The sequence below is a fragment of the Primulina huaijiensis genome, chromosome 9 (genome assembly GCF_012295235.1).
Source record: "Primulina huaijiensis isolate GDHJ02 chromosome 9, ASM1229523v2, whole genome shotgun sequence".
NCBI classification, from domain to species: domain Eukaryota; kingdom Viridiplantae; phylum Streptophyta; class Magnoliopsida; order Lamiales; family Gesneriaceae; genus Primulina; species Primulina huaijiensis.
The window spans coordinates 11,407,186-11,419,236 of NC_133314.1; the positions used below are offsets into that span (position 1 = coordinate 11,407,186).

At 32.9% G+C, this 12,051-nt stretch overlaps 1 protein-coding gene across 1 annotated transcript; it reads right to left on the minus strand.

Moving 5' to 3' along the window:
• Positions 1 to 1,010: 1,010 nt before the first annotated feature.
• On the minus strand, positions 1,011 to 6,841 carry LOC140984087 (uncharacterized). Its single transcript, XM_073451269.1, has 6 exons — positions 5,439 to 6,841; positions 5,185 to 5,285; positions 2,728 to 4,302; positions 1,702 to 2,250; positions 1,291 to 1,402; positions 1,011 to 1,149 (listed from the first exon to the last, which is right to left on the minus strand). Exons 1-6 carry the CDS (start codon positions 6,779 to 6,781, stop codon positions 1,011 to 1,013), a joined length of 3,819 nt encoding a protein of 1,272 aa, XP_073307370.1. The 5' UTR covers positions 6,782 to 6,841.
• Positions 6,842 to 12,051: the final 5,210 nt, after the last annotated feature.

Below are 12,051 nucleotides of genomic sequence, written 5' to 3' on the forward strand. Positions count from 1 at the left end.
AATTTTATTGAAGATAACAAACTGAAACAAACGCAAACCAATCCACGACTTTTGAATCAATGATCCAACTTCCTTTTCTTATTGCTTGATTGCGACCAATTGATCTTTGTTATCATCGGATCAGGCTTATGAACAAAAGCTTCCAAATCATCAATTAATTGGTCGGCAGTCGAAGCACAGATGAGCATCCGTCGTGAATTTTCTGAAATGAAATTCTGTTCCACAGCTTTATCAAGAAATGTCAACAAACTGTCATAATAATTATTGATATTCAACAAGCCCACAGGTTTATTATGGATATTAAGTTGTGCCCAAGAAACAGTGTGAAAAATTTCTTCTAATGTACCAAAACCACCTGGTAGTGCGATAAAAGCATCAGAATTTTCAATCATTTTTGTGATTTTTTCATACATAGAAGAAACTTTTAATTCCTCACCAATCGTAACACCTGTAATATTTCCTTCAGCTAAAGCTGTAGGAATAATACCCAAAACCTGACTACCTCCAAGATGAGCAGATGTTGAAACAGATCACATTAACCCAATATTACCTTCCCCATAACCAAGTGAATTTTTCTCTCAGCCAATATATTTCCAAGATTATTCGCTGCTTCTACAAACACTTCATTTTTTCCAGGACTCGACCCACAAAATACATAAATATTTTTCAATGATTGTGCAGAGGTTCAAGCCATGTTTTTTTACTTTCTTTTTTTTTTCTGCGAAAATAGAGAGAAAAATGAGAGATTTTATAGGGGTAATATGTTATCAGGACAAAACTATGGGTCACAGTTGTAAACAGAATAAACTGTAAAAACAATAATGACACACATGCATGTAAACAGTAGTGTGATTGTGGCTCACAATTTTCCTCTGGTTTTACGTCCAGAAACGGCTTCAACGCCTTCTACGGGTCGAGGATATGATTTCCATCCAATTTTCTTATAAATTGGCAAACAGGGTCTTTTTAGTCGGATTCCCAAGACTATGACGCTCATCTTGGAATTGTTTCTATAAACAGAGAAGTTCAATATGCACATGTCCACTAGAATGCGTCTCAAGAGTCAATAAGATGTTATTTAAAGACTCCTTACTCAGCCCATTCTTAATGAAACCAATTTTATCTTCTCTGTTATTGGAAACACATCCCAAAGATCTGCATCATTTGTCACAAGTCCATCTTGCACACTTATGACAAACCCCTAAACTTTTGGTCTTTCATTTTTTCGCATAAGTGCTTTTTCCTAATCCAGGAAAATATCGAATGAGCAATGATTGTGGAACTTCTCCTCCTAATCGGACCTTAGCTTCTATTACAAGACGAATATCTTCTGGAATTCCTTTTTGCATTTGCAATCTCAATCTTTCACATCTTCCTGCATAAATTTTTCTTAGACCATTTTCAGAAATAGAGGGAAAATATTTACAAATTTTTGAGAGAATTTCATCCATTTTGAAAAGAAAAGAAATGATTTTTTTTTTGTATCAGCAATTATGGGAAACTGATTAAACTGACTATGAGAGTCACGGAGTACCGTTTTCCGCCATTTAACCGGGAAAATAAAAAGATTAAGGAAACCTGAAATAAAAACAAACAAAATTAAATGCAACACAAAAAAAAATCAAGGATCAGAAAGGGAAATAAACTCTTCTTGAAAGATTTCATTTTCCAAAAATGGTTTAAGCCTTTGTCCATTCATTTTAAAAACATCACCATTTTTAGGATTTTCAATATCCAAAGCTCCATAAGTATACACATGCTTTACAACATATGGGCATGTCCATCTTGATCGTAATTTTCCTAGGAATATGTGAAGTCGAGAATTATAAAGCAAAACTTTTTTACCAATCTCAAAAGATTTTCTAAGAATTGTTTTATCATGAAATGATTTGATTTTTGCTTTATAAATCCTTGAATTCTCATACGCGTCATTTCTGAGTTCATCAAGTTCATTAAGTTGCAATTTGCGCAATTTGTTGGCATCATCCATGCTTGAATTAAAAGTTTTGATCGCCCAATAAGCTTTATGTTCCAATTCCACAGGCAAATGACAATGTTTTCCGTAAACCAACCTATAGGGAGACATATTCAATGATGTTTTAAAAGCTGTTCGATATGCCCAAAGTGCATCATTAAGTCGCAGAGACCAATCTTTTCTATTTGAGTTAACAGTTTTTTCCAAAATTTGCTTTATCTCCCTATTAGCTAATTCAACTTGTCCATTTGTTTGAGGATGATAAGGAGTAGTTACTTTGTGAGTAATACCATATTTTTTCATTAATGAAGCAAATGGTTTATTAACAAAGTGAGTTCCCCCATCACTTATCATGGCTCGAGGAATTCCAAATCTACTAAAAATATTTTCTTTTAAAAATTTGATGACGATTTTATGATCATTTGTTCGACATGGAATTGCCTCTATCCATTTGGAAACATAATCAACTGCAACTAAAATATACAAGTATCCAAACGACGGTGGAAAAGGTCCCATAAAATCTATTCCCCAACAATCAAAGATTTCAATTTCAATAATAGGATTCAAAGGCATCATGTTTCTTTTTGAAATCGCACCCAATTTTTGACAATTTTCACAGATCTTGCAGATTTCGTGGGTGTCTTTAAACAAAGTGGGCCAATAAAATCCACACTGCAAGATTTTTGCAGCTGTTTTCTTTGAAGAAAAATGTCCTCCGCATGCTTCTGAATGACAAAATTTAATGACACTACTTACCTCATTGTCGGGTATGCAACGTCGAAAAATTTGATCCGGACAATACTTGAACAGATACGGATCATCCCAATAAAAGTTTTTTACCTCATTCAAAAATTTTCTTTTATCTTGAGAACTCCATTGCGGTGGCATTTTTCCTGTCACAAGAAAATTTACTATGTTAGCAAACCAAGGTGTAGTAGTAACTGAAAATAGATGTTCATCAGGAAAATTATCGTTAATTGGTGTCATTTCACAAGATGATCCTGTTACTAGTCTCGATAAATGATCGGCTACGACATTCTCGGTTCCTTTTTTATCTTTGATCACAATGTCAAATTCTTGGAGCAACAAAATCCATCGTATCAGTCGTGGCTTTGCATCCTGTTTGGTCAACAAATATCTAATAGCAGAATGATCAGTAAACACGATAGTTGTTGATCCAATCAAATAAGAACGAAATTTATCTAATGCAAATATTACAGCAAGTAGTTCTTTTTCAGTTGTGGAGTAATTCATTTGAGCATTGTTTAAAGTTCTACTTGCATAATATATCACATAAGGCTTACCGTTTCTTCTTTGACCCAATACTGCACCGACTGCATAATCACTCGCATCGCACATGATTTCAAATGGTAAAGACCAATCAGGAGGTTGCATGATAGGAGCTGATGTTAAATGTCGAATGATTTTATCAAAAGCATTTTGACATTCTTGAGTCCACTCAAATGCACTGTCTTTTGTTAAGAGGTTACAAATGGGTTTAGAGATTAAACTAAAGTCCTTTATAAACCTCCTATAAAATCCAGCATGTCCCAAAAATGAGCGAATTTCTTTAATGGTTTTTGGAGGGGGTAAATTGGCAATGACATCAACTTTTGCTTTATCAACTTCAATTCCATGAGATGACACGACATGTCCCAAAACAATTCCAGAAGTAATCATGTAATGACATTTTTCCCAATTTAAAATAAGACCTTTTTCCTCGCATCTTTTTAAAACTTTTTCCAAATTTTCAAGACAATTATCAAATGTATTCCCAAAGACAGTTAAATCATCCATGAAAATTTCCAAACAATTTTCAACCATGTCGCAAAAAATGCTTAGCATACATCTTTGAAATGTTGCTGGGGCATTGCATAATCCAAATGGCATCCTTCTAAATGCAAATGTTCCAAAAGGACATGTGAATGTAGTTTTATCTTGATCTTCGAGTGCAATGGGAATTTGATAATAACCTGAATATCCATCAAGAAAACAGTAGTATGGATGACCTGCTACTCTTTCTAAAATTTGATCCAAAAATGGTAATGGAAAATGATCTTTTCTAGTGGCGTCATTTAATTTTCTATAATCAATACACATCCGCCAACTAGATGGGACTCGACTTGTTAACAATTCACCTTTTTCATTTTTTATCACTGTGATGCCAGATTTTTTCGGAACTACTTGTGTTGGGCTTACCCACTTACTATCAGAAATAGGGTAGATAATCCCAACATCAAGTAGTTTGAGAACTTCAGTTTTCACAACATCTTTCATGTGTGGATTTAATCTCCTTTGTGGTTGTTGAGATGTTTTTGCATTTTCTTCTAAGTGAATTTTGTGAGTGCAAATTAGTGGATTAATGCCCTTGAGATCTTTTAGTGTCCAACCAATTGCATTTTTATGTCTTTTAAGCATATCAACTAATTTACCTTCTTCATCACTTGCTAGTTTGGAAGAAATTACCACCGGATATGTTTCATCTTCTCCAAGAAATGCATACTTCAATTCTTCTGGCAAGGGTTTTAACTCCAATATGGGTGGTTCGTCTTTGTTCTCATATTTTGCATCAAATTCTTTCTCTGATCCTGGTAACGAGTGATACCTGATAAAATCATCAAGATCAATTTCAATATTTTCTTTAACAGTTTCAATTGAACAAATATCTAATTGATCACGAGTACTCCCTTCTTGAATGTTTTCTTCCACAAGAGTTTCAATAAGATTTTCATCTTCACTTTCATCTCCTTTGTCATGTGGTTGCTTACAAAGATTAAACACATTAAGCTCCAAGGTCATGTTACCAAATGACAACTTCATTATTCCATTCCTGCAATTTATAAGAGCATTAGAAGTTGCTAAAAATGGACCTAAAATTATAGGAATTGCATTACAAGCTTCGATAGGTTATGTATCTAAAACTATGAAATCGACAGGATATACAAAGTTATCAACTTGGACCAACACGTCTTCTACCATACCTCTTGGCACTTTAACAGATCTATCAGCAAGTAAAAGTTTTACCGAAGTAGGTTTTAATTCGCCTAGATTGAGTTCTTGAAAAACTGAATATGGAAGTAAATTCATACTAGCTCCAAGGTCAAGCAAGGCTTTTTTAATCTTTCGTTCTCCAATAATACAAGAAATAGTACGACAACCAAGGTCTTTGTATTTCAAAGCATTATTATTTTGAATGATTGCTCTTACTTGTTCGGCTAAAAATGCTTTTTTTTTCACATTCAATTTTCTTTTCACAGTGCACAAGTCTTTCAAAAATTTGGCATATGATGGTACCTGTTTTATTGAATCTAATAAAGGAATATTAACTTTTACTTGTTTAAAAATGTCATATATATCAGAATTCAAATTTGATTTTTTTGTATTTTTCAATGCATGATTGAATGGTGGTGACACTGTCTGTTGAACCTCCTCTTCGCAAGTTGTGGGTTCCACTTCCTTTCCCTTTGGAGTTGATTTTTCATCATCTTCACAAGGTTCAAGAATGGATTTTTCCACAACCTTACCACTTCGAATGGTAATAACAGATTTTACCTGATCCATCGGTTGAGTTCCAAAAGTTCCAGTTTGTGAATGATGATCCTTGGGATTAGGCAGAGGTTGTGAAGGAAATTTACCTTTTTCATGAACATTAAGTGCAGATGCAAATTTAGCAAGAGTATCTTTCAAATCTGTCATGGTTTGAGCAGTTTGAGTATTGATAAACTCTTGCTTTGCAATGAAAGAATTCAATATATATTCCAAATTCTTTTTAGGTGGAGGAACATAAGGTGCATAATTTTGAAAATTTTGTTGATTTTGGAAATGTGGTTGTGAAAATTGTGCAGCATTATCATTCCTCCAACTAAAATTTGGATGATTTCGCCAACCTGGATTGTAATTTTGAGAAAATGGTTCAAAATTTGGCCTTTTGAAATTGTTCAAAACATTGGCTTGTTCTTGGAGACATTCTTTAAAAGAGGGCAAAGTGGGACAATCTTTTGTAGAATGATCACTTGTATCACAGATGTGACACGCAATTTCTTGAACAGATTTTAATTGACCATTCTTTTTCAATTCAAGTGCTTCAACTTTTCTTGCCAAAGTGGTAAATCTAGCTTGCAGATCATGTTCATCTTTGACGGTATACATACCTCCACCAGATGTGGGAGATTGAATCTTGTTTGATGGTTCGATTGTACCTATAGTGTCCCAATTTTGAGCATTTTCAGCTAATGAATCGAGATACTCAATTGCCTCGTTTGGATCTTTATCTTCAAATGTTCCATTACACATAAATTCAACCATTTGCCTATCTTTAGGTGTTAAGCCTTCATAAAATTGAGAAACAACTCTCCAAATTTCAAAACCATGATGTGGACAAAGATTAAGCAATTCTTTATATCTATCCCAACACTGATAAAAAGTTTCTCCTTGTTTTTGAGTGAAAGTGATGATTTGCCTTTTGAAAGAATTTGTTCTATGAGATGGAAAAAACTTTTTCAAAAATTGTTGTTGCAATTCATCCCAAGTTCGAATGGATCCCGATCTAAGATTTTGTAGCCAAGTTTTAGCTTTATCTTTTAAAGAAAAAGGAAAAAGCTTAAGTCGAATGGTGTTCATGCTACAATTTAGATCATTATATGTGTTGCACACTTCTTCAAACTCTCGTAAATGCATGTATGGATTTTCAGAATCTAAGCCATGAAAGTTGGGTAAAAGTTGGATAATACCAGGCTTAAAATTGAAATGAGATGCATCAGGGGGAAAAACTAGACATGAAGGTGCACTAGTACGTGTAGGATTCATGTGATCTCTAAGTGTTCTTCGTCTATCATGATCATGTTGAGATTGAATTTCATCTTCATTTTCTTGGATGGGTTCTTCCGCCATGTTTTGTGAAAATAAAGGGTTATTTCGAATGAGTCGACCACTAAGTGTACGTGACCAAATAATGCTCATGCAAATGCAAATGCAAAAGAATAAAAACACACAAAAGCAATAAAAATTCAAATAAAGAAAAATAAACTATAAACAAAATTAAATAGACTTGAAATTAAATTATACTTCCCCGGCAACGGCGCCAAAAACTTGTTGTCACTTTGATTGTTGCACTCCCAAGAGCAGGTTGTCCACAAGTAGTATAATTCGGTGAGTCCGATATCGTATCCACAGGGAAGCTAAGGTAATTACAAGTCCACTACAATGTCTTTTTGTTTTGTTTTTGTTTTTGTTTCTTTTTAATTTTAATTGTTTGAATCTTTAATGGGTAAATTTTAATTGTTCAAATTTTAATTTAAGTAGTTGAGATTAAAGGATCCACTCTTGGTATTTTAATAAAGTTAACATTAACGAACAATATTGAAATCCACTTAATAAAATGGTTCCAATATATTAAATAATCATATTTATATTATGTTATAAATTATTATCTTATAAGTATATAATATATACCAAAACTTATAAATGTGGTCAAGTATTTATTGTGCTATATATATTTGTAAACACTAAATCAAGGTTCCCACTTTAAATGGTTGGTAAAACCAAACAAACATTTAAATGGTACCAATAAATTAATACTATGATATATTCATATATAATAAATCAAGGAATCCAAGTTAAATGGTTGGTAAAACCAAACTAACATTTAAATGGTTCCAAGAATTTAATATTATAATATATTTATATATAATAAATCAAGGCATCCACTTTAAATGGTTGGTAAAACCAAACTAACATTTAAATGGTTCCAAGAATTTAGTGTAACATATAGCAACAATAAATCAAAACTCCCACTTATAAGTAGGGTATAAAAATGCTTAAAGAAATAAATATAACATAAACAATAAATAATGATTAAATAATATAAAACATAGATTCTTACCTTTTAATAACCTTATTATCATGCCAAGAGTTTCACCTTATCATCTCAACTTTAGGAAGTTAGCTATTCATTATTCAAAGTGTAAAACTTTGAATATGAAATTAACATGCTAATTGTATTTAAATGAAGAAATAAAGGAAAAATATAGAGAGAAATATTATGAACTCAAAGGTTTGTTCATAGAATGAGGGATATCTCAATACATTACAATGCACCCCTATTTATAGCCAAATTTGGGGAGACAACCACAAATAAAATATTATTTTTTTACACATAAGTCTTCATTGGTGTTCCAAGATATTATATTATATTACACATCACTTTTGAAAATCTTCTTCTCCGAATTTGCTTCTTCACATAAAAAGAAACATGTGGATAATTGAGTTGTCTAGTTGTGGTATTTTTTTCAAACCATTTGACCAAGTAATTTGAGAGATATGGTCAAAATACTAGAGCATGATAAAACTGCCACTCCTTTGGTAACTTTATTTGTTGCTCAATTTGATCCCAATTGTGAGAGGATTTTTATCTCATGCTTGTCAACAATATTGTAGATATTATAATCAACTTTCTACAGGTCCAAGAATCATCTTAATCCCATTTGTAACGCCAAGTTTATTCTTGTTTTATCGAACCTGTAAAAAATAGTAAAAACTTGTAATTACACAACAACTTATATTTTATACAATTTATTATAAAACATATAATATTTAAACATTTAATAAAACAAAAACTATATATTTATATTATAAAACATTTAATTAATGTACAATTTTTATGTTTATCACTTCCCTCAGGGAAGGTTCCTTTCTGGCTCTCTGATAAATTGTTATGGTTGTGGATCAGGCTTTTTTGAAAGGAAAAGGGAGGCTCCAAACCAAAAAATAAGACTGTCCCCCAGGGAAGACCCTACACGAACGTGCGAGCTGCAGTGAGTTTTCATTTTGAATAGAATGAGTGAATAGAGCGAAAGCTAGAGAGCTAGAGTACCGAGACCATACAGGTCTTAGATAAAGTCGTATCTCAAGCGCCTAACTCGAGATCTTCATTTTAAACAGCGCTAAATGAAGTTTTTGCACTCGGCTTTACATTGGCTCCATGGACGATCATTCTATTTTCGCTCAGTCTTTCTCGCATTTCTTTTCTTAGTACTTTGCCGGGAAAAAGAATCTTGTAGTTCTACTTCTCTTCCGAGAACAACTGTAATAGCATCACTTTCTTCCTTCAACGTCTCAAAAGCTAACCCCGGAATGGAGTCAACTACTAATCCCAGGTTCCATTATTCTATTCTCCTCGTGCTTGAAGACAAGAAGAGAAGTGAAAGCCCTAGGGAAAAGCGTAGCCTAGCGTAAGGAAATAAAATGACCCTCAACCAAGGAAAGTATAACCAGACTTCATCACCTCAATCTCGTTTGCGGTTAAAATACTGCCCCAATTGCTTCCTGAGCGCTTGAAGCAGAGACACTATAGATTCTTCATTGGTATGTTGAGTCTGGATGATTCTCCACCTGCGCCCGGAAAGCTCGTATCGGGAAGAACTCGAAATGCATGACTCAGAACTCTTTCTGTCTTGAAGGGGAGAATGGAATAGCTAAAGCACAACTCACTGTCTTTAGCACAGGATTCCTTGCACTAAAATTTCTATCTCAAGGGAAGAGAGAAGCAATGCCAATACTAGCAATGTAACTAGTAAATACCTCTATATACTTTGAATATGGAAATTGGTCGGGAAAAGACCTTATTTTTTCAATTGGATCACTGGGGACTGACAATAAAACTTGATCAATAGTTGCCAAAACCGCCTGCAAAGGAACAGGAAGAGATTACCTGGGAGCAAGGCATGCTACTATTCGATTTGTAGGGGCAATAAAAAAGAACTCCAATTGGAAGACTTTCAAACCTACCTGATGGATTTTTCATTTGTCCTTTTAAAAGACGTTCAAGTGAAAAGGACTGCTGTAGATAAACTACATGATATGAATCCTCTTACGATGAAAAGCAAACGCGATTAAATATGAATCGTGTCCTCAATTCTATAACGAACAAGGATCGTTGTTACGATGTCCCGATCTTTTGATTCAAGCAATTACGTGATATTCACCCCTAAACGACGCGGTTTAGTAATAAACAATCACAATCAAAACTTAATCGAACCTTCAAAGAACTCGTCTTTGACAATCCGCGCAAGACACGATCGACAAACGCCACAAAGTTAAAACTTTGATAAGTTTGATTTTTGAAAACAAAGCTAAAGCCTTGAAAAGTTGAGAGAAAACTCAAAAACTTTGATAAACTCAATAATAATCTGAATAATGTTAAAATTTTCGTCCATAATATTGTGTACAAATCTAAAAGATACTCAAAATCAAGTTACCAAGATAATTAGGATTCTTAACAAGGAAACTAGATTTTATTCTCGCAGCAGGCGCGCTCGGGCGGTAGAAAATGACCGCTCGAGCGCCGAGTGTTCTGGAAATCACCTCTTGGTCAGTACGTTTGGCGCTCGGGCGGTAGTATTTTACCGCTCGGGCGCGGGTCATTCTGGATGTTTTCTTCATTCATCACTTGAATGGTGTTCTTATAACTCCCAAACTTACTCCCATGCATCACGAACCCTTCAGCACTCTGTGTTGGATCTCGGTTTTCTACGTGCCCAAATGCAGCGGAAGTTTAAAATTTTTATTTTATTTTGAAAACAAAATAATTCTTTTGGACACTCGTATGGTTTTCAGGAATTAAACATGCATAGGATGTTTAAAAATTATACATTTGTGAATTAAATCATTGGACTCCAACTAATCCGGTATAAACGGATTAGCTCTTGTTGATTCCCCACGAACTTTCTTCGATGAAATCTTCCTATCAAGTTCACGACTGGATGGTTTATTCTTCTTCCAATTTGCACTAGAAAAAATGGAAGAAGTTTTGCGTAGGAGATAAATTAATTGAGAGATGGCTCAAATTTTCCTTCAAAAAGGTAGTGGCCAATTTTTCCTTTTGAAAGTGAAAGTCTCGAAAGACTTTTTGTTGTGGTAGGCTAGGGTTTTTAATTAACATGTGTTATTTATAATTAAATAATAGCCTAATGACATAATTAACATTAATGGGGTTGATTTAATTAATTGGGCTAGTCCAACTAGTTTAATTAATTTAATCAAAGCCTATTAAAACTTTAATTATTTATTATGATGGAGTTGTACTCTTACAAACCCATTAAACATACGCACTTTATTTAATTTATTAATTAATAAACTCAACTTTTGAGCTTAATAAATTAAATACATTATAAATTCAACATTTGAATTTATTATTTAAATTATAAATTCAACTCCTTGAATTTTTATCACTTCCAAGGAGTTAAATGTACACGGCCTTCAGAAATTCCTAATAAAAGTCTCAACTCCATATCCTCACAGGTTAATAAATGTTTCAATTTATGGCAACGATTTCTCTCATGGAGTTGGAATATAGATAAATGCTCAGAAAAATGGTTTACAGGATGCAGACAAACAAACGAGCCAAACTAATCAAAAGATAGAAAATCCATTTATTCAAAATCTAGTTGTTCTTATTATATATTTTTTCCTGATCTTTTTTTTTTCATTACATCATGGAATCATACTAAGTTTATGCTTCTTGACAACATATTTATTCAATTTGTACAATAAATTTCTCTCTTTTTTTTTTCTTTTATGAGAGATAAATGGGTCGTAGCATATAACTTAAAAATTACATAGATCTTCAACATCTTTCTTTTTGTTTTTTTTTTCTCTTTTTTTTTATTCAGGAAATATCATTTTTTTTTCAAAATAAGAACTCAAGATCTAAACAATAGATAGCCTCTCTCATTATCAATAAAGGCTCGAAAGCTGTTTTCTCAGTCCTCTCCACTCACTCACAAAATATGTGTGAGTTTAAAATTTTAGGCACTCTTATAAGGTATATCTTGGGCCATATACTTTAATACCTGATTTTATCACAATGGTTAATCACTAAAAAAAATTTCATAAATCATATTTTTATATTGATCAGAATATTAAAATTGACATTTTTTCAAATAAAAATTTAAACATCCTTAAATAGATTAATACATGTTCTAATTTAAACCTTTCAAACATGTAATGTATGATATTTTTGCAAAAATTACTAAGATACAAACAATAAACATGGTTTTATTTTAAAATAATATATTTTT

Bases quoted from the DNA above. Each gene is read 5' to 3' on its own strand.
- LOC140984087 (XM_073451269.1), bottom strand. From the start codon at position 6,781: ATGAATCCTACACGTACTAGTGCACCTTCATGTCTAGTTTTTCCCCCT. The intron at 2,251-2,727 runs GTAGTGTCATTA...TTACTCACAAAG, and splicing joins CATACCCGACAATGAGGTAA to TAACTACTCCTTATCATCCT. The intron at 1,150-1,290 runs AGGAGAAGTTCC...ATGCAGATCTTT, and splicing joins GAAGCTAAGGTCCGATTAGG to GGGATGTGTTTCCAATAACA.